This window comes from Chaetodon trifascialis, chromosome 2, assembly GCF_039877785.1.
Source record: "Chaetodon trifascialis isolate fChaTrf1 chromosome 2, fChaTrf1.hap1, whole genome shotgun sequence".
Lineage (NCBI taxonomy): Eukaryota > Metazoa > Chordata > Actinopteri > Chaetodontiformes > Chaetodontidae > Chaetodon > Chaetodon trifascialis.
Window position 1 is genome coordinate 2,623,718 of NC_092057.1, and position 27,680 is coordinate 2,651,397.

General features: G+C 42.6%; 3 protein-coding genes across 4 annotated transcripts; all 3 read left to right on the plus strand.

Annotated features, from left to right (window-relative positions):
- Positions 1-491: 491 nt before the first annotated feature.
- On the plus strand, positions 492-6,905 carry LOC139349111 (actin-related protein 2/3 complex subunit 1A). The gene is made up of 11 exons (XM_070989628.1): positions 492-961; positions 1,676-1,769; positions 2,077-2,181; positions 2,465-2,687; positions 3,011-3,118; positions 3,264-3,367; positions 3,473-3,581; positions 4,405-4,480; positions 4,582-4,775; positions 5,872-5,962; positions 6,042-6,905. Exons 2-11 carry the CDS (start codon positions 1,706-1,708, stop codon positions 6,078-6,080), a joined length of 1,113 nt encoding a protein of 370 aa, XP_070845729.1. The 5' UTR covers positions 492-961; positions 1,676-1,705; the 3' UTR covers positions 6,081-6,905.
- Positions 6,906-8,300: 1,395 nt separating this feature from the next.
- On the plus strand, positions 8,301-14,877 carry LOC139349118 (actin-related protein 2/3 complex subunit 1B-A-like). 2 transcript variants are annotated; one of them, XM_070989640.1, is made up of 10 exons: positions 8,301-8,700; positions 9,270-9,411; positions 10,204-10,308; positions 11,368-11,590; positions 11,700-11,807; positions 12,110-12,343; positions 12,518-12,593; positions 13,721-13,920; positions 14,179-14,269; positions 14,441-14,877. In XM_070989640.1, the coding sequence occupies exons 2-10, from the start codon at positions 9,348-9,350 to the stop codon at positions 14,477-14,479; spliced, it is 1,140 nt and encodes a 379-aa protein (XP_070845741.1). In that variant the 5' UTR covers positions 8,301-8,700; positions 9,270-9,347; the 3' UTR covers positions 14,480-14,877. The 2 variants fall into 2 exon arrangements, with proteins under 2 accessions (XP_070845741.1, XP_070845750.1); XM_070989649.1 differs by lacking the exon at positions 8,301-8,700 and having other exon boundaries at positions 9,206-9,411.
- A 1,426-nt stretch (positions 14,878-16,303) lies between these two features.
- On the plus strand, positions 16,304-26,912 carry LOC139349132 (monocyte to macrophage differentiation factor 2-like). Its single transcript, XM_070989661.1, has 7 exons — positions 16,304-16,876; positions 20,050-20,131; positions 20,377-20,537; positions 20,832-20,906; positions 21,003-21,104; positions 22,112-22,181; positions 22,273-26,912. Exons 1-7 carry the CDS (start codon positions 16,863-16,865, stop codon positions 22,474-22,476), a joined length of 708 nt encoding a protein of 235 aa, XP_070845762.1. The 5' UTR covers positions 16,304-16,862; the 3' UTR covers positions 22,477-26,912.
- Positions 26,913-27,680: the final 768 nt, after the last annotated feature.

Below are 27,680 nucleotides of genomic sequence, written 5' to 3' on the forward strand. Positions count from 1 at the left end.
CCCAGATAGATTCACCTTGTCTGGGCCCTTTGGGAGAAAATTAACTTGCAGCCCTGTATTAACCCAGGTCCTCCCACCCTCTCTATTCATGATGAAATAGTACATAATTACAGGAAGGTTTTCTGTGCAACTAGTTTAGACAAAATGCACCACGTAAGGACAATATTAATACATTAAAACAAGATTCTGACAAGGACCCTGACCAAGACAGAGACTCAAGATGAACCTATTAAAGCAGGTCCCATCTGAAGACCTTAATCCTTCCCATAATATACACACACACACATATATATATATATATATATATATATATATATATATATATATATATATATATATATATATATATATATATATATATATATATATTCTGTTTGTTTGTAACTTAAATGCATATTCAGACTTTCGCAAACAAAATTACAATCAATCAAACAACCATAAATGAACTGTAAAGGTGTGGCTTTCAGGGCCCCTGGGAATCTGTGGCTCTTGTCCACTCGCCTTGATTAGAAATAACTTCTTTCCCTCATCGCACTCATTTCATGCAACACAGACTCGCTGTTTAGCAGTATTGTCCGAGCTATGTGCTAGATAGTGGCGTTTTGTAACCGGTTAGGCCACTTTGGATGTTTCTACTTGAGCCACTGGAGGAGCTCTTTCGTAGTTTGTGTGTGACACTTGGATGTGAACGAGGATTTTCAGTTGAATGTAACAGCTAGCGTGATGATGCTAAGCTAGCTGTCAGCCAGGCATCCACAGGTTTTGCTGCCGAGTTAGCTACCGGATGCTCCCGGTCGTATCCTACTGGCCGTCTTGACATTCCCTCAACATTCCTGGACGAATTCGTGTCGACTGACCAGAGTCCGCGAATTCGGGTCCATTCCTGATTTAACCTTTCCCGTTAGCATAACTCAGCTTACCGGCTAACGAGAGAGCACACTCGGAGAACCGGACTGACGAGGTAATTTAGCATGAGAGCTTGCTTGTGGTGTAGCTATCGTCGGGAGTAAAGGCTTCTCGTCCGAGGAAAAACCGGGGTCTGATACAGAAAAAGGAGGCCTTCTGGTAAACGCGCGGACAGCAACACGTCCATATATTTCTCAAAAGACCAGTTTTTGTGCAAGGCCAATCTAACACCGGCGAACAGTTAGCTTTAGCTAGCAATTTGATTCCCTTGCTAGTAACGTTAGTAAGGTATTGCTAGTGTCAATGATTTAATGTCTCCGAGTGAGGCAACTAACCTTGTCACGATAATGTTATAGTCGCTAGCTAATCAAGGCAGCTTGACTTCATAAAAGTTAACTTAGCATGCCATGCTAAAGAAATTTAGACTGTGGTGGAAGTAAGCTGCTAACGTTAGCTAGCTTGGCAATATTATTTTGGCTAACGTTAACATTGGCTAGTTGAAGCAGCCTTACAGTGTTTTGACTGATTGGGTTTAGCTAAAGTATCCACGCTAATGCGACCGGCTAACAAATGGAATCCGTATATCTTTGCAATTAAATGAACAGTTAACTGTTCGTCCCATTTTTAGAAGTGACCAAACAGAGTTTTTAATATCCACTATCATCTGCGGGGTTTTAAAGCCCAGAGAGGCTGAGTTCAGTCGAGCTGTTTGCTCAGGATTTCTGTTCTCGCTAGTTGCTAAACTAAGTTTTGCTGTGTGACTTCGCAGAGTTCCACTTAAGGACCACACCCAGGCAAGATGTCCCTTCATCAGTTTCTGTTGGAACCCATCACCTGCCACGCGTGGAACCGCGATAGGACACGTACGGCTCGGATGTTTCCTCCATTATATGAGCACCACTGCTAACTCGCACAGTGCACACCAGTTAAGAATTTAAATGACTGGTTGCAGTTAAAGCCATTGAAAATAAATGGGTATAGCATATATTTAGGAGATCAGGATTGCAATTTCAGCCACATAAATAATATTTTTCCACTATCTGTTTTCAGGATTTGTCAGCTCTTTCATTGACTTGTCGAGCCTGGTATTTGGCAGATAGCAGAAACTGGTAAAGCTTGTTTGTTATCTGAACTTCCAGCCTGTTAACCAGCTGCTTTTTTTTCTTGCAGAAATTGCCATCAGTCCTAATAACCATGAAGTCCATATTTACAAGAAGAGTGGTAACCAGTGGGTTAAGACCCATGAGCTGAAGGAGCACAATGGACACATAACAGGTATTTTATCAGACTGCTTTAGACAGTTTTTAAAGCTTGTTTGGTTTAAGTAGATAATGTTTAGACAATATTTCAGTCATCTTCTGTGTTCATATAACTACCCACAAACAAATGTGTCTAGAATGGTCATTAACAAGAATAGAAACACATTAAATACACATGTATGATTCTGAATGATCAGTCTTTATAAAAGCGTATTCAGCTCTAGAAAGTGGCGTCATAATTCACTTCATGACTATTGCAGTGGTCGGTCAGTAATTTCATAGCCTCTGTTGTGTTGTAGGTATTGACTGGGCTCCCAAAAGTGACCGTATAGTGACATGTGGAGCAGACCGTAACGCCTACGTGTGGTCCCAGAAGGAGGGGGTATGGAAGCCCACACTGGTCATCCTCAGGATCAATCGGGCTGCCACCTTCGTCAAGTGGTCTCCACTGGAGAACAAGTTTGCAGTCGGTAGTGGTGCTCGACTCATCTCTGTCTGCTACTTTGAGTCTGAGAATGACTGGTGAGAGTGTTTGTACAATCATGACGTTTTGCAAATGTGTGTGCTGAAATTTAGTACAATAGATGGAAGATTATAGCCATTGATTATTCTGATTATGTTACTAAATGTCACTTTTTTGTAAGTGCAGCATTGTAGTGATATGGTGGTATTTTTACCTTTATGTTTGTCCACCTGTGAACGTCACATTATTTACTAATTTATTACTTTGGGACACAGCAACAACCCTGAATCTGTACCTGTCTGCCATCACCTGATTTAAATATATCAGATATGCCTTTTCCCATTCCACATTAATGATGTCAGTGCTTTCTCAAATGCTTCAGGTGGGTCAGCAAGCACATCAAGAAGCCAATCCGCTCCACCATCCTCAGTCTGGACTGGCATCCCAACAACATCCTGCTGGCTGCTGGATCCTGCGACTTCAAATGCAGGTGAATGTCGTTAACGGTGAAGCTCATGAGGCAAAGGGATGAAGATTAAATGATTGCAAACCTGCCGACCACTTCTCTTCTTCTTGTGCTTTCTGTTCTGTTTTTCTGCTTTTACTCTCCCCACTCCTCTCTCTCTGGCCTCCAGGGTGTTCTCAGCCTACATTAAGGAGGTGGAGGAGAAACCAGGTCCCACACCCTGGGGCAGCAAGATGCCATTTGGGGCAGTGCTAGCAGAATTCGGAGGAGCAGGTTTGTGTCTGTGCCTTCACATGTGACAGTAAAAAACCTCTTATGTGTGACTTGCTGTAGGCCTTTGAACTAAACCAGACCTGTCTCGCACTTTGTGTCTGTTAGGTGGAGGGGGTTGGGTCCACTCTGTCTCTTTCTCAGCCTCTGGTAACCGCCTGGCCTGGGTCAGCCATGACAGTACAGTCACTGTGGTGGACAGCTCTAAGACTGCCAGGTACAGTCATGTCTGAGCATGGAGGGATCTTGAGCATGGTTGGAACCAGCAGGTTTCTCACATGAAATGTGCCTTGAGGAGTTTTTGTGTAAATAAACATTATATTTACATTCAGTGTCACTTACTAAAACACACTGTGTGTATCCTTGCCGTCTTAACAAATGTGTTGAATGCATTTCCTTCCTTGTTTCTGGGCATGTTAACCACCACCCATAGATCGCTGGAATAGATTAAAACCATTGGCAGGAATGTGTGTCATGTCACGCACGTGTGTTTGTGCACATGAACACAAGATAAACAAATACTGCACCGGGTGCAGGTGTCAGTACACTCACTGTTTGCCAGTTGCAGCGATGAAGGAGACGCTGATCTGATGGAAATGCAGAAAATATTGCCATGTAGAATTTAGATGGGTGATGACTGAAGTTTCAGCTAATATAAGTCGAAGAAGATAACTTGGAGCTGGACCAGGTACCTTTTTTGCTTTGACAGCATCTAAAAATAGACGAGGAGCTAAAATTTGGATCCTCTTAACCAAACGGGCAGATGGGACACAGAGATTACTGTTTTTAGTGAACACATGAGTATAGAGCAGAAAGTGTGTCCCAAGCCGTTTAGTGATGTCCAAAAAATGAGTAACCCCTTTCAAAAAATGAAAATATCCTCCCACACGTTTCATGTTGAAAAAGCAATCCATCACATTAAAAAGGGATATTCACTAAATTAATGTGTTTGTTTGTCGGACGCTGCCTGTTTAAGCTTTTCAGAGTACAATGAAATCAGGTGAATGTCAAGATTATAATTAATTGGAGTGTGTGTTCAGTCCTTCACAGCTGAAGACGGAGTTCCTTCCTCTCCTCAGTGTCATTTTTGTTTCAGAGAACAGTCTAGTAGCTGCGGTAAGAATAAAACACACACTAACATATTTCTATACGTGTATAGAAAGGAGTAAGGAAGGAAGGAAGGAATGGCGTTTTAAATCCACTGATTGTGTCTCCAGGGCCACGACTGCTGCCCCATGCTGTTCCGTTGCGACGATGGTGGAACGCTGACATTTGTGTCAAAGCTCGACCTCCCCAAGCAGAGCATCCAGAGGAACATCTCTGCCATGGAGCGCTTCAGGAACATGGACAAGCGAGCCACCACCGAGGACCGCAACACTGCCCTGGACACAGTGCACCAGAACAGCATCACGTAAGTCAGGCCGACTGGGATCAGTGCAGGGCAGTGCATGTTCATTTAGGTTGTTGTTCAAGTTTTCTTTGGTTTTTAATTAAATTTGATGAAGCAAAAGTTACTCAAAGGGGGAAGAGTGTCCTCTGTGCTGGACACTTTTAGGCCATTGGCATAAACAGAAGAGATTTGGATGTTAATGATTTTCAGAAATGAAGAAAAAAGTCAGGAATGGGTTTTTGTTCTAAACGAGCAGCAGCAGTAAGAACACCTCATTCTCAAAGAAGATGAATCCAGCTGCACAGCCTCCGGCCACGGCCTTTGAAAACGTCCGTAAAGTTGAATCCGCATCTCTCTGAGACAACAGCACAACCTGAAGGATTCATTGCAGGACTGCATGAATTTTAGCTTGATGCAACTTAGAAATTGGTGTTTAGCCCCTAGAATAGATGCAGCATTATGCAACAGAATAAGAAGAATAAAAAGTCAAACCTCAGCGTACACCAGAAGTACAGTGTTCGCGCACTGTTTAAATGAAGATTTGCCTTTTTCTCAATCACCAGCATGTACACGTGATGTTGTGTTTTGTGTCATCCCCAGTAAACAGTTTGGTTTATTAGTTCTCAGCCTACCGACATGTAAATCATGACGGAAAGCTCATCGGAATTCAAGCACTGATACGATCAGATCTGTCCACCCTGCCGTGTTTTCCAACAATGAACCATTTGTTTCATGTCAAATGGCAAACATTTTGTTTGTTTTTGTTTGTTTTGTTTATTATATGGATTTTGTCTCATTGATTTAGTTTTTCCTTAAGGAATAGTTTGACATTTTTGGCCAGAGTTGTACAAGAAACTTAATTTTGCTTCTGGTTAATGTGAGGCTACAGGGAGCAGCTGGTTAGCTTAGCTTAGCTTAGCACATACACTGGAAGCAAGGGGAAACGGCTAGCAAAGGTGATAAAATCCACCACTGTGTACACATTGTGAGTATTTATTTATTTATTTTAATTGGGCCCTCATGGCATTATTTTGAAATCCATCATTCTGATTGTCAGTTTTCTAACTTCTTCACCCTTTTAAAACTGCCCATGTGTGTCTTCATGTCTGGTCTTTAGCCAAGTGTCTATCTACGAGGGAGACAAAAGGGATTGTCGCAAGTTCTGCACCACAGGCATCGATGGGGCAATGACTATTTGGGACTTCAAGGTACAAAAACACAGATCAGCCGTCGTCACACACTCATTTTCTCAGATCAGCTCTAACTCTCTCGTGTTTGCCTCCTCAGAGTCTAGAAGCTTCTATCCAGGGTCTCCGCATCATGTGAAGAAATCTTGTGGATGAATGAAGAGACGCTGCGGCCTCACCTCCCCCCCACAGCTCACCCCACAGTCCTCCCCCCTCTCCCCCTTCCACCCCCCCTCCGCTCCCGCGACGCAGCCAGTAACACACACAACTGACCACCTTATCGAGTGTCTGCTGAAGCACTGATCAGACCATAACACACTCATGTGAGTGTGTGCAAGCACTCTCACCCGCACACTAAAGTACATGCATACACTACACACACACACGCACACACACACACACACACTGAGCTGACGTGTGACATCACTGTTGATTTTTTTTTTCTCTTTTTTTGTCTGTTTTTAAATGAAGGTTAACCAGGTGTCAAAGTGGGAAGGTCCTCTGACACGTATTAAAACGTGACGTGAAATGTGTGTTTTTATGTTCTCTAACCTCCTGTACCAAAAGTTGAACACTAAAAGGTGCGTTTTATCCAAAAGTCAGACTGTATTTCACCACAGATTAACCTCAGCGTGATCTCCGAATATCAATGTTCAGCAGATCGGAGGACGTGATGCTTTACTTCCTGGAGTATGGGGAATATTCTCCAGCAGGTGAAGTCGTTGTTAAGATGTGGATCCAGGTTATTGATGCTCTGAGGTCACGTTGCTGGTTGGCTGTAGAGAGCTGTACAGGATCTGATGGTGGAGAGAGAAAGCAGCTGTCTAAACTCTGTGCAGAGTCGCGGCTGTCCAGCGCTAGGCTCTGTAGCTACTACACTAAAACCACACGAGATGGAGGATTTCTATGTAACTGATCATGAGGTAGACGTGAAATAAAGATGAAATACATTTACAGTACACAAGTCACCTGACTGCTCTCTTCCTTTGTCTTTGCGCCTGACAGACCGTAACTAGTTAGCCTTCGGTGCATGTGCAGCGCGAGTGTTTGTATTTCTGAAATCTGCAAGCCACGTTTGTGCTTGTGTGTTTAGTATTTCTCAGGCTGGGTGAAGTTGGAGTGTGTTTGCTGTAGATTGGTTAATCCCTGCATTCATGCATTTCTCAGCAAGAGAGGTTTAGTTTCTGAAGCTTAAGATGAAAATGACCGTAGATGCTGTGCATGAAAGGAACAGCTGATTCTTCACAGATGTAGTTGTTGACTTAAACAAAATGACTTGAATTACACAAGCAGGTGCTTCAGGTTCATACTGTTACTCTTCTCAGCAGCCATGTTTTTTATTTCATTCAGTATTTGTTCATTTTGGGCCATGCTAGCAGCCCTGTTAGGTTGTACTTGGATGCAGCTGTGTTTTGAGCTAAATGCTAATGTCAGCCTGCTCACAATGACAGTGCTAACTTGGTGATGTTTACTGGGTTTAATGTTTAAGAAAGCTAGCATTTGCTAACTAGCAGTAAACAGTAGAGGTGAGGTTGATGGTTGCTATTGGTTTGGAAAACTACATTTAAACCATAATAAGAGTCAACAGCCAAGCTTGCAGCTATATGAGGCTGTACTTTTTGTGCTAAATGCTAACATCAGCATGCTAACATGTTCATGATGACAATGTTAACATGCTGATGTTCTCCACAAATGATGTCTGCCATCTTAGTTTGGTCTTTTATCATGCTAACATTTGATAACTCTAACCCTAAACACAAAGTACAACGATGTTACTCTTAGTTTTACAGGTAGGTCAAAAGTGAAAGAGAGGTGGAATTGAGGAGTGTAACTGTAAGGCCTCTCATGTCCATTGTAGGCCCTTAATGGTCCCCAGTGGGGAAAATAAAGAGAGTTGTACAAACTCCAGCTCTTCACTTGTCTGCTAAGACAATCAAGATATGTTCAGTTTCATTTGTCTCCTAAAATCTTCCTCTTAACCCCAAATGGAGAATGTGAGTAGTGAAGAAAAACCAGCACTCGCACAGACAGAAAGGTATCTAACTTAAAACGACGTCCACTGCTGATTTTAAATTTCATGCACTAAAGTGGGAATCTTTAAATAAAATACATGTGCAAAGAAAACTGAAGCAACTAGATTGTGCTGCCAACTTCTCTCCTGACGCCACCCGTTCCTCCCCCACCTGCAGTTTGCTTTTCTTCTCCTTTTCCTTGTTCCTCTTTCTTTATGCAGAAGTATGTCCCTCCCCCTTTTTTCCGTGTCTTTCATGCTTTAAAGGTTTTTTTTTGGGCCTCCCCCTCAGTTTCTACCTCCTCCCTCTTGCAGAACATTGTATTCGTGCTCCTCCCTCTCTTCCTGGTTTCACTGGAGCAAAAACCTCAAACTCCTTTCCCTTCTGTTCCTGTTAAAAATGAAGCGTTTGCTCCCATTCTCTCACATTTTTGAAATGCTGCACCCGTGATCTTTTCTGCCTTGAGCATTAGCCTGCACAAACTTCCTGTATGTCTCCCCCTCTGTGCTTCACTGTACCCTCCTCCACTTCCCCCTCTGACCTCTCCTCCCTCTCTTCAGCTCAGCTTCGCTCTTCCTGAGCTCACTCTGTCGTTAGCGTTCGCGTTGACTGGCCAGAGTCCGCGAGCTGAACACCCTCATCTTTATTTGATCCGCCACCTTCCTCTGCCTCTCCCTGTTTCTCTCTTCTCTCTCTCTCTCTCCATCTCTGCAGCTATTCACCCATTCATCTCTGCCAGCCCTCAGGGTAAGTAGCCTAGAAAATATTTAACAGTTGACTGAGTTTGCTTTGACATGTCAGTAATGCACACACACACACACACACACACACGTCACACACACACTTTGTTCGTGTAATGCATTTTCAGGAAAGAGCAAAATGTGTGCAACAGGCGGTCCAGCCCACACACACTCACTCAGAGCTCAGAAACGTAGATGTTATCATGTAAAATTAGCGCTTGTGAAATAACTGCCTGTGATGGAGATGTTTGTCTTCATTTCCTGGGTGTGTGCTCTAGCTGTGAAGTTTGATTGCGGGATGTGTGTGACCCCGAACCTGCATCACTCCCCTCATGCCTCTCAAAGTCTGGATTCCATTAACACAACCTGAGTGAGATAAGCTCAGTGTGTGTTTCTGTGCACAGACGGTTGATATTGGCTGATGGTGTGTTTTACTTCTCAAAGTGCCTCAAAGTCTGGACCAACTCTCACTGTCTTCATGAATACTTTTGTAACTTTAGTTTGTAAGTTTGTATCTTTGTCGTGTTTTTCTTTCTCTTTCATCTAACAAGAACCTTCAAACTTCTGTTTTTCCAGACTTGGCTGTTATCTTCCAGCCCACCACCACTGGTTCCTCACACCACTTCCTGGTCTGTTTCTAACATCCGATTGGCCATGTCGTACTACAGCTTTCTGCTGGAACCAATTAGCTGCCATGCCTGGAATAAAGATCGTACCCGTGAGTCTGCTCGCCTTCTCTGATTGGTCGCTTGGGCCTTGTCTTTCAGTCTCCTCATCTCTAAACTGTACACCATTTTAAACACAGACATCATGGAACATCTTGCTTCAACCGGAGTCTGCGCCAAAGAACAAATAGTGTAATAGTCGGAGGTTTGTGATTGGCTCCCAGGTGGGAGAAGGTATTTCCTGTTTCCTGTAAGGCTGAGGGTGGCGTCTGGGGGCCTTTCTGAGAGGCTCTTGTGCTCCGTTAGCTCCAGGAAACTAATGCCATATTTGGCTGTTTTGATCAGCGCTTTGGTTTCTGGGCAAAGCAGATGTAATAGGCAGCTGTGGTCAAGTCATTGAGTCATGCAGTTGTAGTTTCACTCAACTTACAAGCTGAACACTTTAGCTGGCTCAGCTCGCAGACTGAACGCTCACAAGAAAACCCAAAAATGCACACTGAAGCAGCCACACTGCTGCTCTCAGACAAACACTACTTCTGACTCATCTGCTGACTAAAACACGTACACAGTTTGCTGCATTATGGGAAGGAAGGCCGCAGTTCTCGCACATTGTCTATTTAAAGATACCGTGTGTCTGTGTGCTGCCTGCAGGCAGATACATACTGTATTTCTCCAGTTTCTTCTGTTCTCATGCGCCCAGTCAGCTGCTCTGCGTTCCACTTCGCTTCGTCAGTCACTCTCCACTTTGCCCTCACACTGGTGGACTTCACATTTATACATTTCACTGATTTTCACTGCTTTCTCTGCTGACGCACAGTGTGCCTAAACGTGATTTTGTGCTTCAGAGATCGCCTTGTGTCCCAACAACCACGAGGTCCACATCTACAAGAAAGATGGTACCAAGTGGAGCAAGATCCACGAGCTGAAGGAGCACAATGGGCAGGTGACAGGTGAGACAGCAATGCATTTCCTGTCTGCAAAGACTGTTAAATCCATGTCTTTTAAACTCCAGCTGTCCTGTCCAGAAGTACCTAATGAACAAAGCAGAAGATTTAAAGGAACAGTTCCACATTTTGAGAAATACACTTATTTGCCTTGTTTTCGAGGTAGATGAGAACATCTGTATCTGCTTTCTGTCCGTATGAAGCTGCAGCCAGCAGCTGCTTAGCTTAGCACAAATACTGGCCTGGCTCTGTCCAGCGCTAATAAAATCCACCTACCAGCATGTCTAAAGCTGACCAGTGAACATGCACATCTCGTTTGTTTAATCCGTAAATCCAAAGCACACATTGTGCTTTTATGTTGGTTAAGTACTGGACTATTTCTGGTGGGGCGCCGTGACTTCCTGGAGTCACAGCAAGACTCCAGGCTGCTGATTTCCCATTTCTGGTATTTGTGGTAATAATAATAATAATAATAATAATAATAATAATAATAATAATAATAATAATAATAATAATAATAATAATAATAATAATGATGATAAACTTTATTTGTAGCACACTTTTCATACAGGAATTGCAGCTCAAAGTGCTTTACAGGAAAGAAATCACATGCACCACATGAGTGCTTTACATAGAAAAGACAGGATGGAGAAAAATTTATGTAAAATAAGATAAAATCCACTTGATAATGATGATAAAGATAAAAGTAAAAAGCAATGGCAGTATAAAATAATAAAATATAGGTTAAAATTGATTACACAGAATGCATAAAATCAAGTAAAATACAACATTTCAACAGAATTGCAGCAGTGAATAAGTGTGAGGCAAAATGCTTAATGTTTAAATGCTGAATTGAAGAGATAATAATGGTAAATCACTTTGGACGAGCATGTCTCTCAAATGAATGAAATGTAATGTAAAGAGTGGTATCAATCTTCTCAGCTCATAACTCTTGGTTTGAAAACAGTGTCCCAAAATGTCATACCATTCCTTTAAATATAATCATGAATTTGAATATATTGAGCACAGAGGGAAAGGACCAATAAGAGCTTCTCTCTCCGGCAGGTATTGACTGGGCTCCAGAGAGTAACCGCATAGTTACTTGCGGAGCGGACCGTAATGCCTATGTGTGGACCCTGAAAGAGGGCACGTGGAAGCCCACCCTGGTCATCCTCAGGATCAACCGCGCTGCTCGCTGTGTGAGGTGGTCGCCACGAGAGAACAAGTTTGCCGTTGGCAGCGGCTCACGCCTCATCTCCATCTGCTACTTTGAGCAGGAAAACGACTGGTGAGGTTTTAGAGGACGGCTTCCGGCCCCCAGTTTACACAAAAGGCTGCATTTGATTGCTATGAACCACACACGTGGAGACTCCAGCATGCTGTGTTGTCCCCTGTAGGTGGGTGTGCAAGCACATCAAGAAGCCGATCCGCTCCACCATCCTCAGTCTGGACTGGCATCCCAACAACGTCCTGCTGGCTGCTGGATCCTGTGACTTCAAATGCAGGTAACAGCGAATCAGATGAGGTCATACATGTAAACTAGGCTTAACTGCTAACATGATCTAAATCTAAAGTCCGAGCACACCTTCAATCATCCTACAAACACTGTCGACACTTCATATGCTTTCAGCTGATTTTCATAAAGAAGAACAAAAGAGGTTAAAGACAGCAAAGAATGAGTTATGACTAAAATTTGCCTGTTCCTCCCAGCATAAGTCAGCCATTGTTTTCGTCCTCTCCTCCTCCTCCTCCTCCTCCTCCTCTCTTCCTCATGTCTTATTCACATCCTGAACCCTCTCGCCAACAGAGTGTTCTCAGCCTACATTAAGGAAGTGGAGGAGAAGCCCGGCCCCACTCCCTGGGGCAGTAAGATGCCGTTCGGGGAGATGCTGTTCGAGTCTGGAGGATCTGGAGCAGGTCAGGCTTTGGGCGGAGGCGGTGGGTGGGTGCACAGCGTGTGCTTCTCGCACTCCGGCAACCGCCTGGCCTGGACCTCCCATGACTCCACTGTGTCTGTCGCAGAGGGGGGCAAGACCGGCACGTAAGAGAGGGCGGTGCAGCATTTGTGTGTGTGTGTGTGTGTGTGTGTGTGTGTGTGTGTGTGTGTGTGTGTGTGTGTGTGTGTGTGTGTGTGTGTGTGTGTGTGTGTGTGTGTGTGTGTGTGTGTGTGTGTGTGTGTGCGTGCACTCCTCTGACCTTTGCTATGACTCCACAGGGTCAGCAGTCTGAGCTCTGAGACGCTTCCTCTGCTGTGTGTCACCTTCATTACTGAGAACAGCTTAGTAGCAGCCGTGAGTATTCAGTGCATATGTGAACATGTTCAGCTGTTAATTAACCAGATTATTTGATGTTATTCACGTTTACTTATTTTCTTTGAAAGCCGTTCAACAAGAGAGCCAAATGTGGAAAATACCTGCGATACTGACTGACTTATCAGCAGAGTTCATATAACCTCTGACTCCATTAATGTTGTAAAGTTATCTTTGCTCACAGACGAGATCAGCTATCCCAATATTTCTGTCCTCATATCTATAATGTGATAATATGTCGGGTTTGCTGTTCATATTTAATATTTATTAGCAGTCTAATTTGGAGGGTGGGTTGTACAGTCTGAGAAAAAAGCAGGTGGAGGCATTTATTTTTATTTCATTACAAATTTGTCATTTACAGTAAGACTGTCCCTTGCTGAATAGTGCCCCCTGTGGTCACAAATAGAAATTACAAGATGATGTCAACCTGAACTTCTTTTTATTTTCCAACACAGTTACTTTAAAATCATTAATCAGGCATCTTAGTGGCCCAGGAGTTTAACTTCCTTCACATGTGATTTTAGGGGATTGACTATCCAACAAAGGCAAAAATGCTGAAAAAACTTTAAATCAGAAAAAGACATCATCATTAGTGCATCTATTACGTGCTAATATTTAGTGTAACAGTAACAAAAGTCATATAGTCACAAACCGTTTCAGTAATGTCAGTTACACAGCAGCAGTATGAATCTAAAGTTAGCTAAATAAGGCTAACAGCTGTAAGCCGCCACGCTGATCATACAAGAAGAAGCATCAGGAGCAGAATAACCTGAGTGTATTTTACAAAAACTGTTTTATTGCTTGTAAATTACATTTTCATTTGTAAAAGAAAGGAAATGTTTTTTTTTCTTCTTTAAAATATGCAGATTCTCGCCTTAAAGTCACTTTGTGTACGGCTTGAAATTTTTGACTTTGGCGCCTCCCAGTGGTAGGACTGACAGGTGGAGACAAATAAAAGCCATTAAAGTCATTAGAAAGATTCTGCACATGATGGTGTTGAGCTTTTTAGCTAAATCTTGAGAGAGCGACCGGTGCCTAGTCTCATTTAATGACTTTACATCCATATGGCGCCTTCCTGACTGCATCCTCATGTGTTTGTGCTCCTGCAGGGCCACGACTGTTACCCGGTGCTGTTCGTGTACGACAGCGCCAAAGGCAGCTTGACATTTGGTGGCAAGCTGGACGTTCCTAAGCAGGCGGCCCAGAAGGGCATCAGTGCCAGGGAACGCTTCCAGAACCTGGACCGTCGGGCTTCAGAGACCCAGAGCACCGATAAGGACCTGACCACCCTGCACAAGAACAGCATCAGGTAACGGGTGGAAACACGATACGAGGCAAACATCAAGCTGTTTGCAAGCTTTGAATCAGGTGTATATTTCTGAGTCAAGAGTAGGTGAGATCTGACCCTGAGATCTGGAAATATTGAGCTCCTCAAAGTCAGCAGTGGCTCCTGATTTACACACACACACACACACACACACACACACACACACACACACACACACACACAATAATTTCTTATTTTGAGGCGCCTTCAGAGTTTGACTTGTCTCGAACTATATTTCAGTGAAATCTCAGTGCTGGAAGGAGGAAGAAACCAGTGCACCAAGTTCTGCACCACCGGCATGGATGGAGGGATGGGCATCTGGGATGTCAAGGTAACACGCACACACACACACACACACACACACACACACACACACACACACACACACACACACACACACACACACACACACACACACACACACATTGTGCACAGATGGTATCTTGTTGACATGATGATTTTTTGATGCTTTTTTTTTGAGTATTTCACACTTTTTTTTCAGACTCTGGAGTCTGCAATGAAGAACCTGAAGATAGTCTGAGTTGAAGTTTACATTCATGCACAAAGTATATTAGCTTCTGGAGATATGAAGGAAACTGCTGCCTTATTACACAAAGCTTCCTGGCCCTATTTTAATCAGGTATTTTTTATACACAAGTTAAACGATCAGACCTGGGTTAAACAGTGTTTGTAATCCCTCTGAAGCTCTTTGCTGAGCTTGTTAAACTCAACACTGTATGCAGAGGGACTGACCGCAGGCCTGCAAACGGTACTTAATGAGTTAGATTAGTATAATCACAGAGAGCTCAGTCTGAGCTGAATGCTTAAAGCGGGAATTTTATATTAACCATGATGAAAGGCTACAGTATTTGTTAAAGCTTATGCTGGTCATAATATGCATTTAATAAATGATTGCTGTTACAGTGCTTAACAATGCTTAGAGGCGTGTGTTTGTGTGTGTGTTTGTTAGTGTTTTGGGAAATCTGAGGAAGTTGAATGTGACCATTGATCATTCTTGATGTTAGAATTAGCTGCTGAGAAGTCATGAAATCTCCAGGTCTGCTCGCTTGTTCCCTGCTGAGATGCTCAAGAGTCACGTAAAGTCTGAGCTGAGGAGGACCGTGTGATACGGCCGAAAGCTCAGAATGTGGAGTTCACAGTGTGTTTGTCAACCTGAGAACGGGGATTCACACAGAAATGACACATGGAGGGTTTTAAAGGTTGGTTTTGATGTTTTCTCACCAACTTTTACTTTGACTGCTTTCAGGCAAAAATTAAAAAACAGTAATAAAGAGATTAAACACAAGAATCCTATCCTGGTAGCGTGGAGGCGGCTTTGGAACAGCACTTCGTCCGTCCTGTGGGAAGGTTCATTTACATAAAACGTAACAGAACAGTTGATGAACGAAATGAGAAAGAAATTAAAGGAAGACATTTTCACGGGCTTCGTTGGTGGCTTGTCAAAGATGTGGGTGGGATGGGTGTAATGTGGACCCGTGATGTCAGTATTTAATTTTCTCCTGTTTTTCAAAAATACTTTTTACCAAGTAACACAAGAAAAACACAGAATCGAATAAAGAGGCAAAACCCCTGCCCGATCCCTCCAGGTTAGATGACGGGGGCTTCACTACACTGCCAAAAGGATCCAAGTACACAAATACATATCCATGCATTTCATAAAAGGTACAGAACCAGTTTGGAGACACTTTCCCATTTACTTCATTGAGAACTCATGTCCAAACTATTGGTTGGACAAAAGACGCATCACTGTATTAATTGTGATGGCATTTTTTACAAGCCCATCAATCGAGAAGATGATCAGGAGATTAATCCATAATGTAAACAATCATTTGTTGCAGCCTCCTCCGTCAACTATAAGAGTAAAATATTGCTTTTACATTAATGCATGACTAATAATGATCTAATAATATATAATATTAGTCTAGGACATTTTTCTTACTTTAGTACTTTTACTTTAAATACTTTTAAGTAACATTTTTAGTGCAAGACTTGAACTTGTAACAGAGTATTTTCACAGTGTTGTGTTAGTACTTTTACTTCAGTAAATGACTGGAACACTTCATCAACCACTGTTCAACAGAACCTAACTGCGTTGTAAAAACCCCAGTTTTTCAAAGTCCACACCTCACTTTCTATTAAAAAGTTGATTTTCACACCCAACTGAGATAACCCTGATGACATCACCATGACATCATCAGGGAACTAACCATGGTTTGTGAATTAACGAGTGCCCTTTCAAAGAGCGTTTATTCTTTGCTGAACACAATAATGAAGCATATGTCCATCATCATCATCATCATCATCATCATCATTATATCATCAACTAGCCGCCAGCTCCACGCCTGCAGCTCCACCTAGAGGTAGAACCGGGAACGGGAGCGCATCGCCACAGATAACCACAGCCATGAATCAGTCCCTCAGAAAATGATGTGGCAGCCGTCAGTGATGAAAAACAACCCTCCTGGTCGAGTCGTGATGAGGTGAACCGGCGGCAGGAGCGCCAGCAGAGAGAGACAGAGAGAGACAGAGAGAGACAGAGAGAGAGACAGAGAGAGAGAGAGAGAGAGAGAGAGAGAGAGAGAGAGACCACCAACATCAGCACCACCGCCGAGCAGGAGAAAGCGGCTGTCTCCTCAGAGACCGTCCCCGACGCCCACACTTCCGGACTGGAGCCCCTGGAGGCAGCTGGGTCGGGATGCATCCGTCTCCCGGTGCTGCTTGAGATGAGGACAAGACGACGACGTGTTCCCGGTGAAACGGCGATGTTCGTCCCGTTATATTAGAGGCTGCCCGTCACAAGCTGAGCAGAAGTGATCGGACCGCGGCGGCCGCAACGCTCAGAGGGATTCAGGCTTTCGCCGTTCTGTCTGTCTGCTGTCAACTGTTGCTGATTCCCACTGTAAATGAATCTTGTAAGGTGGGTGAAAGCGTTTCATCTCACATTTGATCGGCATCAGAAGCTGCTGGTGAATTTGAATTGTTTATCACGTCGATGCCTGAGATTTTAATGATGATGCTGCTGCTGATGATGAGGGTGATGAGGATGAGGATGCTCATGATGGATGGAGCCATTAAAAACAAAAGTCAACATTTCAAAATATTTTTGAACTGATGATGTATAATTATATAGACCCGGGGTTATTTGCTTGACAAGCATTATTACTAGCACACACACTTGCCACTTTCCTCCTCCTCCTCCTCCTCCTCCTCCTCATCATCATCATCATCTTTCTGTGTGTTCTGTCTTTCTTGAAACGCACAGCAGGCCAAACAAATATCATGTCTTCCACTTTTATTTTTATGTTTTTATTCATATTTGGACTTGGGTCGGGGTCCAGGCCATCGTGGGGGGGTTGACAGTAGGAAGGGGTCACACAGAGCAGAGCAGGGCTGCAGCTGACACTGATTTGCATTACCGGCTCATTTGCGGAGTCCTTTCTTCATCTTCTGCTTTGTAAAATGTCAGAAACTAGTTCTGTCATCACAACTTCTCTCAGAATAAACAAAACAGCCCAGAGCTCAAAGATGTTCAGATTCCAGTGATATAAAACAGAGAAATGAACAAATCCTCATATTGATGAGGCCTCTCAAATGTCTTCTGCTCATCAGCAAAATTCCCTTCGCTGATGTACACAAACACTGAATATGGAGACAGCGTCCATATTTTAGCTGCTTTAAGAATATGAGATCACTGGAGAAGGTGGGAAGTGATCGTGTTTGTTGTTTTGCAGAAAAATGTGAAATCTTTGCTTTGTTTGGGCAGCAGTCCTGTTTTCATTTATCTTTATTTCAGAGCTGAAACAACTGATTAAATGATCGGGGATCAGAAAATTCATCCTTGACCGTTACACTTGTTTGTTGTTGCTTCACAGAGCTGCAGCTAATGTGTGTTTTCACTATCCAGTTCATTCATCTTTAAAACATCAGACAATGAGAAATGCCAGCCACGATGTCCCAGAGCACGAGGTGACATCTTCAAAGTGCTTTTCCTGTCCGACCGCCAGCTGTTTAGAACCCAAATATATCTCCTTTATGGTGATATAACACAGAGAAAAGCAGCGAATCTTGGCATTTAGAAAGCTGGAACCACAGGATATTTGGCATCTTTGCTTGATGAATAACTTAAGCAATTAATTTATTATCCAAATTGTTGCAGATTAACTTTCTGTCACTTTCTTTTCAATTATTTAACTACTGTTTATGTTTTCCATCCTTTTATTACTTTACATATACTCACACAAAGAGCAGGACTTGCTTGACCATAAAATATGCTGTATATTAATTTAATGTTCACCATTAACTGGACTCAGGCTGTGGTCTTCATGGTCCAATAGGACAGCTGAGGCGCTCCTTCTGTCCGTCCTGCTGTCATCTGAGAAGAGTTATCATGATGTTTCCGCAGCTCTGCTCCTCTCTGTCCAGTTAGTGTGTCTCTCTGCTTGGCCTCTGGCCTGGTGATTATCAGCCAGCTTGATAAAGTCATTAATGACCCAGCCAAGCCTGCTGGGCCTGGCACTGACACACACACACACACACACACACACACACACACACACACACACACACACACACACACACACACACAGAGTCAGTCAGACAGTGTGAGGCCAGTGTTGGAAGGAAAGCCTTTTTATTTGGGACAGGACGGTGTGTTTCTGGGCTGTGACAGTTAGTATTAATAACTCTAAATGAGTGTCACTCTAAAAACAGCTGCTTAAGGAACGGGAGCGCAATGTCGAAGAAAGAGGAACGAAAGGATGAGGCGTGTTGGTTAAGATGTTTTTCTGAGGTGGATTGTGAGCTTCCAGTCGCCGCTGCTTCAGTTTAATCTCTTGTAGCTCAGTACCAACAGAAGGATCAGCAGTGTCATATGATATATACATATATATATAATTTAAAAAGGTTTGAGGTGAGTGTTGGTGGAAAACATCATAATATCACTCCACTTGGACTGTAGACAGTTTTATCTTTTTCCCTGAGGAGATGGCACATAAATGCTCGCACAGCATGTGTGTGTCGATGAGGCCGTCCTGTGTTTTGATGTTAGCATTTCTGCTTTCGGCTAGAAAGGTTTGAAAAAATCAACTATACACAAAAAGTCATATATATTAATTTTTAATTTGAGTGGTATTCCCTTCGATGGCTGCCGCCTTCTCATTTTGACTCCCTCCATTCTTACAACAATGTGTGTGTGTGTGTGTGTGTGTGTGTGTGTGTGTGTGTGTGTGTGTGTGTGTGTGTGTGCGTGTGCGTGTGTGTGTGAGACGGAGACGGAGACATCGCTAAATCTAGGTCTCTTATGAAATCTGGCTCTGCAAGACGCAGCATAAAGCAGGGAGGGGTTGTGGTTTGTAAGTGTGTGTGTCTTGTGTGTGTCTTGTGTGCGTCTTGTGTGTGTTTTGTGTGTCTGCGTGGACGTCTCGGTCCATTTGTCCTCTTGCATGTTAATTTAATCATCGGGAAGCAGAGAGGAGACATGCTCGGGGAACGGCAGAGGGAGATGGAAGAGATGAGCAAAGAAAGATGAAAGGGACGAGGAGTTTTCTGGCGTGGAAGAAAAAAAAAAGACAATCCCTGCTCGGTGGTTTCCATGACAACAGTGACATCACTGATGGAGAGCAGTTTGGGTTTCCGTGGAAATTGTCTTCAAACGAATAGGTTTGAGTTACGTGTGTGCGTGCGTGTGTGTGTGTGTGTGTGTGTGTGTGTGTGTGAATTGTTTATGAGAGCGATCACCAGCACGAGCCTCTGCTTCAGTCGGCCCGTGGTTACCCACTGTTGCCAGGCAACAGCAGCCATGGCAACAAGTTGAAGCAGGATCTAGCGTTGCTAAGCAAAAGGACAGGATGGGGTGAAATTTTAGGAGATCGAAATGAACACACATGTTCAAGATGCTCCACGGGGTTTAAGGACATTTTAGCACGGCGTGCATTTAAAGGCAGACATCAGTAATGTTGAACATGTTTCTTTTATTCTTGTTATTTTCACTTCTGCTGGTGTCGCATCGTCGCACGCAGCCTAAACTAATGTCTCATGGCAGGTTTGAGTGGAGTGTATGACATTAAATCTGTTCATTTGTGATGCTTCCAGGTTTATGAACAACCGCGTTCCTCCTAACAAGAGATACCAGCCCACAGAATATGAGCATGCTGCCAACTGTGCCACGCATGCGGTGAATGCACACACACACACACATGCGCACACACACCGCAGAGAGATCATTAACGTGAAGACAGAGATGAAATGACACACTCAGTGAAAATGGAAAAAACATCCAGCGGTCTTACATAACAGATAAATGAGAGGCACCTCCAGATTTTTTTCAAACTACACCTACATCATGCATCAGATGTCAGTTTGTTCTGCACGTTCGTCTGTGTGTGTCTCATGTTTCATTTACTTTATCAATTCATTTAGTTATGGATAATCCCCAGCCTGCTGGGCAGCTCGCTGTTGCACTTCCAGTCGGAGGATCAATGGGAGCGACTTTCAGCCTGGGTGTACGGGGCGGGGCTCAGCTCGCTCTTCATCATCTCCACCCTGTTCCACACTGTGGCCTGGAAGAAGAGCCACCTACGGTACACACACACACACACACACACACACACGTTTCAACACAGTATTTGGACGGTTCGTACCATTGCAGATGATGAATATGGTTAAAAGACATGAGGACTAATTGTCCTTTGTTGCTGCAGAGACTGAGCTGAAGTTCTTTGGTGTTTTTGATCACTGTCCGTCCTCTCACTGATTCACATTGGAACAAATGTCCGCATACTCCAGATTTGGTTTTGAGATCTCAAACACACTGATGCTGCATGTATAAACAGTGTCACTCAGTTGTCATGAGGCTGTTTGGTCTCTCTCTTCAGGTCTGTGGAGCACTGTTTCCACATGTGTGACAGGATGGTGATCTATTTCTTCATTGCTGCCTCCTACGCCCCGTGGTAAACAAACTAGCCTGCTACCTGTGCATGTCTGTGTGTATTTATGCGGGGAGATTTGTATATACACTTTACTTGTTCGTGCTCATGCTTTATCAGGCTGAACCTTCGGGAGCTGGGTCCCTGGGCGTGTCACATGCGCTGGTTGGTGTGGGTCATGGCCTCTTTTGGAACCACCTACGTCTTCTTCTTCCACGAGAGGTCAGTTTGTGCATTTAATCTAATCCAATGTTCCACTGCTGTCACACAATAATCTCAAAGGTCCATTGACTAGTGCAGGGATGCACCAGTCTGAGTTTGTCTTACCCAAATAGCCTTTTGTTCCCTGAAATTGTAAATCTTGAAACCTCTCTTTGTGGAAATGGTTTAGATGTGTGTAATAAAACACATTCATCCAAAGTTTCAAAACTACCTCTGGACAAAAAGTGCAGAAAATGTCTAAATATATGGTTTTGGAAACATTAGTTGGTTTAAAGGCTATTGCCCTCATATTGAAATGCATTTATTTTGAAGGACATGCAGGAAGTGGCGAAGTACAAGTGGTAGCGTTACACCACAGACTGTATAAAACAACGAACGTAGTGTCCATGATGTCATCCAGAGGTGTCTATGAAGCTCAGTGACAGTGGCTCCACCCAGCTAATCCAAAACTGTGCAAAGAGGTGGAGCATGGGTGGAGCTGAGGTGGAAACCTGGTTGGTGACACCCAGCAGGTAGCTGTTACTGAAAGCGTGCATGCCTGCAATTATGCATAACTTTAAGCCTTAATGTGATTTAAACAAGTGAGTTATCACAAACAGGGAAATAATCCACAGAAACCAAAAGCGTTTTGTGTAAACATGTTTATTTCTGCTGTTGGGCCTTTTAATATGGACATCTATGGAGATTACACATTTGCTTCATCTTTCAGCGACACACGCAAATTTAGTGCAACTCGGTGGCATTTGGCCAACACTGGCTTCGCTCACTTAGGTCAATATCGATGCTGAACACGGGTTTAAAAAGTCAGTCCACAAACGTTGGTAGTCTTAACATCAGCCACCATTTCAAACATGACAGGGCAGTGGGGAGAGGGGGACTGAAGAGGGGGATATATATTTCCTGGAAGGAAGCTCAGAAAAAGCTAGTCAGTGGACTATTGAGTTGAAATTATTTTGTCCCAGAGCTAAGGATCATCTTCCATGCTGAAACATTGCTCTCTGGATCAGGTATAAGATCATGGAGTTGATCTGCTATACGGTGATGGGAGTTTTTCCTGCCTTGGTCATCCTCTCAATGGTCAGTACACACATATTCTCACTTACAGTCGTCACGTTTTTTCCCTGATGCAGTGTCTTCAAAACTTAACCATACTTCTGCTTCTTCCCAGCCGGAGCAGTCGGGGTTGGGTGAGCTGTTGGTGGGCGGAGCGTGCTACTGTCTGGGGATGGTCTTTTTCAAAAGTGATGGCATTGTCCCATTCGCTCACGCCATTTGGCACCTGTTTGTAGCCATGGGAGCAGCCATACACTACTACGCCATCTGGAAGTACCTCTATGCTCAGCCACCCAATCAGGTCCAGACCTCCAGATGACATCAGCGCTGACCTCACAGGGAGTAGCTCCAGTGTTCGAGCAACTTCAAGGGGATGATGTGAGCTGTGTCCCAATTCAGGCGGTGCCTCCTTTGGAAAGCAAGTAGGCTGAAGTAGGCTCAAATAAGACGCATAGCCTTATAATAGCAAAGATTAATGTTGCATTCAGGTGATCCTCAACTCGTTAAGGAAAACAAATCCATATTCGTCACCAGGAAGTGAGACCCGATTGGCTGACAAAGTTATAACAGGAGTCCACAGCCATGCTAGGTGCCCTGTGAGGCTGTACTTAAATGTCCATACAGATCTAATTTGATGGAAACCTAATCCAGCAGTTTTCCTTTAAAATCACACATGTGAAGCTCCTGGTAACAATAATGGCTTGGGGGTTAACAAAAGTCGTTAAGATATATCATCTGGGAACCATGAATGTACAAACTTTTACACAAACCCATGTGGTAGATTTCACTGGAGAAGTAAAAACTTTGGTGGCCCAAAAGGAAAAGTTATTAGGATTCGTCCTCAGGGCACCATGATGGTGAACGTCTCCATAGCATTAAAGGACCAGTGTGTAGGATTTAGTGCCATCTAGTGGTGAGGCTGCAGATTGCAACCAACTCGTCTCACCCTCCTCTACAGTGGCCGCTAAAAACAGAAAAACACGAAAGGCTCTCTCTAGAGCCAGTGTTTAGTTTGTCCATTCTGGGCTACTGTAGAAACATGGTGGCCTCTGTGGAAGTGGGCCCACATGCTCTATCGATATAAAGAGCTCATTGTAAGATTATGAAAACCCGATTATTATTTTCAGGTGATTTTACACTAATTAAGACATAACTGTGAATATTACATTCCATTTCTGCCAATGGGCCTCCAAAATCCCACAAACTGGATCTTTACGTTTATCTTCGATACGCTGCGATAGCTTTAGCAAACAGTGGACCTTTTGCTTGGCCTCCATTGTTTACATCCTGCACCGGCTTTCTCGTGGCTTACCTGGTAAATATGATGTGATTTTGTGACGCCTCCTGACTTTATGAGTTGATGAGGACCTTTGAACGCACCATTAAGCAACTGCCTGCCATGCAGTGGATTGGAGGATTCTGTAGTAGATACAGGAAATAATACACCAGTTTGGAGAAGACTTGTACTGAGACGCCCTTTCAGCCTGATGTGATAGCTGTGGACTTCAAAGGAGGCAGCCTGTTAAGTGGGACAAAGCTTTTGTTTTTACTAGCCCAGTTTAGTTCAATTTCAAGTTATTTTTCAGGAAATTTTGGTTTCATTCCAATGATCAGGGGTTAAAATACTATTCTTGGAGATTTCTCTCTACGTGGTGCACGACCAGATTCAGTGTTCAGAAGCTGAATTGAAGGCATTGTCTTATTGTCAAAGGGAGGACAATGTTTACAATTAGCTGACTCGACTATCATAATTCGTTTCAGGACATTATTTAAAGTATTATTATCATCATTAACAGGAGATGTTGTTTTGGTTTGATAGTATTTAGGAGGTTGCAACATCAGTAATTTACTATTCCAATTCAGAGCGTTAGATAGTATTATTACTGTTACTGCTATTAGTTGTGCTATCCACACTGTAGGACATATATGGTTTAACAGCGGTCGCTTCAGTCGGTGATTTACTGTGATGTCCATATCAAGCATGACTGTAGAGTGATCTTTTATGTTGAACATACAGATATTCATGGTTCTAGTCTTGGAGACTTTACCTGTGTGCTTCCACATTTATCAGGCTCTACACAGTAGATGATCAAGCTTAATTACTGAATTCTAATAGTTTACTAATGTTGATTAGGTTTAGTAAGTGAAGATGTCATCAGTGCGATTTCTACAGTATATATTTATCAATGACGTACAGTACATGTCGATTTCATCTATATTTTCTTCTAATGTACTTATAGTGTCAGCTGATTATCTTCATCATCTTCAACCTAATGAATGGGACCCATTTGATAGAGCCTGTTAAAGTTACATGGTTGAACCTCAGACAGGTTCTGATTCAGCACTGCCAGAAGACTGACTTACTGCCACTACTGATAGCACACTACTACCATATACATCTCACACTTGAAAGGAAACTGAAGCTATAGTATTGTTGAACAATCTGGCCCAATATTAAGGCATCTCAGGTGTGTGTGCCTGTACCTGTGTGTGTGTATGCTTGTGTGTGTGTGTGTGTGTGTGTGTGTGTGTGTGTGTGTATGTGTGTGTGTGTTTGTACGTATCTTATACTATCTGACTCCCATGAATCCAGAGCCTCTAATCGGCTGAGTCTATGTTTACACGTGAATGCATGTACCTTGAACACATAAAAAGTATATTTGAAATCTGTATGTACTCTTAGTGTTAACTTGTATGTGGTGGCACACGTCATATTGGACAAGCTTGTATAGTATGATCAGCGCGGCTAGAGGACCAAAAGGTCATACCGTCTAGTTATTCATAGGTGTAAAAGATCATTTTTAAAAACCTCTGCTCCTCTTCAACATCTTCTCACTGCTGTCTGTCTCTCAGGATTTGGATCATTCAGGCTTAAAAGCCTGTGAAGCCACATTCAAGGACCACTAAAGCTGCTCCGGTTGTTCGGGCGCTGTCTGCAGAAAAGAAAAATTTGCATACCGAATCAAATAGCTGTGAAGCTTCTTTCTTTAATGCTGGCACCACTCCATATAGCCTCACTTGCTTACTCACATCCTCAAGTAGGGCAGCAGTCCCAAAAGTTTTCTGCAACCTTTGGGTAACATTTCTAAAGCAACTGAACAGGAGAAAGCTTTAACGCAGATAGAAATCGACATACAGCCGCTAGAGATATTACGGCTGCAGATGTATTTATAAGTTATAATAAGGAAATAGAAAAGATACCTTTGCTGTAAAATCCACACAATTTGCATGTAGATTTGCATCAAAAACACTGTGATAAACACTTATGATGAGATGAATGTGCAAGATTTTTTTTCCTTTGAGTCAGTGCAGTAGCTAAAGAGAAAATGAGGAAGGTAAATTTAGCCTTTTCTTACGATGTTAAGAGGTCATCAGTGGATCCACACCAAAAATGAATCACTTGTTCCTTAGCCTATGGCCAATCTTTACACTTTTTAAAATATATTCTTCTAAATACACAAACAAAATGTGATCAAGCAAAGGTATCATAGAACAAATCTGCACATTTTTATCAAAGGATCAGCAGTGCAGGAACTGTCTCAATGGCCGCTTAACTGCCCTGAACAGGCCCTGCGTCTCAAATGTGCTTTTATTTCAAAACATCATAATGTTCATTCTTCAATACCTACAGGTTCTTGCAGTCACAACGTGCACATGAATGCATCATTACACACTGTAGGGTCCAAAAAGAAAATCATCCAGTGACAAAAAAACACCTGAATTCAAGCAGATGTAGTCATTACTTCACATGTCTGACCAAAAAACACACCAGGGTTAGAAATAATTCACAGTCTTTATTGTTATCATTGTTTTAGCTTTTTTCACTGTGTCATTATAATGCTAAACTTTGTTTCGATAGCTCCTTTCATAGAAGAATTGCAGCTCAAAGTGCTTTACAACAAAGAAATCACATGCACCAAGTGCTTCACATCCAAAAAAAAGACAGAATGAACATAACAGGGATAGAAAATTAATGTAAATAAGATGAAGAATAAAACCTACAGATGAATCTAAGGATGAAAACAGAAGCATCAAAGGTCTCCAAGCTCTCCCCTTCCTTTAATAAAACGGCAGTCAGCAATTTGAGACTGAAGAGGCGAGAACTCAGAAAGTATTTCTCCATTAGGAAGTATGATGTCAGAACAAATTTACTGTCGCAGCTGACTGGGGGTTGCATTTGTCACACTGTGGATGTCTCAGTTTGCAATGAAATTCTTCAGATATATTCTCAGAGTACCTTTTAGTGTTTGTACTCTGAGTGTTTACTTGAGCCTTTGAGACACCAAATGATTGAGCGTTTGCTGGTTTGGAGGACTCGGGCAGTGTTTTAGCCTATCACAGCCAGTATTTTTCTCTCTCCAAACGCAGGTTTGGTGAAGGTGAGATGGACTATTTGAGGATTTGATGTGTGTCTGTCTTGTCTTGGTTATTATATCTGTCTCATTCAGACATACAGTGCCCACCTGACTTTGTATAGAGTTTTATAGACTCTCCGTGAAGCCTTCATGGACCCTCTGTACATTGTTTAAGACGCTCTGTGATTGTGGAGCTGCTGACTCTGTTCTCAGTGCTGCTGGTGTTTTCTTTCCGGTCGTATGAGACTGATTATATTATCTCATATTCTTTTTCTCTCTAGTTTTCATATCGGTTTATTGTGTCTGTGGTGCTTTTGTGCTGTGATAAGCCTATATGATGCCAACAATGCTTTTATCTTTTCTATTTCTCTTGTAATAAAAAAGTTTTTTCATGCAGTATATTCCTGGACTCCACATTTTATAATATTTCACCTCTTTGGGGAAACAACTTTGTGTCTAAAGATGCTGTTGAAGGTGAAACCTCAGCAGTTTGTTGCTACCTAGTTTTTATCACAGAGTGAAATATAAAGATATATATGGATGTTGTAAATAGGTTCCTGTATGCACTGTTGACAGAAGGATCTGCAGGTGTATCTAAATGATATTTTGGCTATCAAATTTATTTAGTAGTTAATTATTTAACCCTTTATCTTGATGTAACCAAACTTTCATGTCATGGACACTAAAGGAAATCATGCACAAAGACTATTTGACATGATTTGGGACCACATGCCTCATTATTTGTGAAGAAGTTAGTGGATGTTTGATATAAGAAAAAGGTTTACTGCTCTTCATGTCAAACCTTGAGAATAAAAAAACATTATTGGTAAAACGAATGCACTGTGGTCTAGGGACATCAGGGGTCTGCTACTGTGAGGAATCCAAGTAACTGAACATTTATTCTACACACCCTCTCTGCAACCATATTAGGTTTACCCATAAAATCTAAGATGAGCAAAAACTTTGCTTGGATACTCTGGAGATTCAACATTATATTATATTCAACATTAAATTTATAAATGAGACATTATGAAATAAGTAATAAGAATAAATACACACAAAATGTAACCTGTAACCATGAAATACTGAAATAGCACAATAGGTTTTCAAAACTCCTAAACATTATTAAGAAATGTTTTGGATTTTGACATAAAAACCATGGAAATAA

Excerpts from the sequence above, each read along its gene's own strand:
- LOC139349111 (XM_070989628.1), top strand. The coding sequence starts at position 1,706 with ATGTCCCTTCATCAGTTTCTGTTGGAACCCATCACCTGCCACGCGTGG. Across the intron at positions 3,582-4,404 it reads GACAGCTCTAAGACTGCCAG|TCCTTCACAGCTGAAGACGG; the intron begins GTACAGTCATGT and ends GTGTGTGTTCAG. Across the intron at positions 4,481-4,581 it reads AGAACAGTCTAGTAGCTGCG|GGCCACGACTGCTGCCCCAT; the intron begins GTAAGAATAAAA and ends TTGTGTCTCCAG.
- LOC139349118 (XM_070989640.1), top strand. The coding sequence starts at position 9,348 with ATGTCGTACTACAGCTTTCTGCTGGAACCAATTAGCTGCCATGCCTGG. Across the intron at positions 10,309-11,367 it reads GCACAATGGGCAGGTGACAG|GTATTGACTGGGCTCCAGAG; the intron begins GTGAGACAGCAA and ends TCTCTCCGGCAG. Across the intron at positions 12,594-13,720 it reads AGAACAGCTTAGTAGCAGCC|GGCCACGACTGTTACCCGGT; the intron begins GTGAGTATTCAG and ends GTGCTCCTGCAG.
- LOC139349132 (XM_070989661.1), top strand. Across the intron at positions 21,105-22,111 it reads GTCTTCTTCTTCCACGAGAG|GTATAAGATCATGGAGTTGA; the intron begins GTCAGTTTGTGC and ends TCTCTGGATCAG. Across the intron at positions 22,182-22,272 it reads CCTTGGTCATCCTCTCAATG|CCGGAGCAGTCGGGGTTGGG; the intron begins GTCAGTACACAC and ends GCTTCTTCCCAG.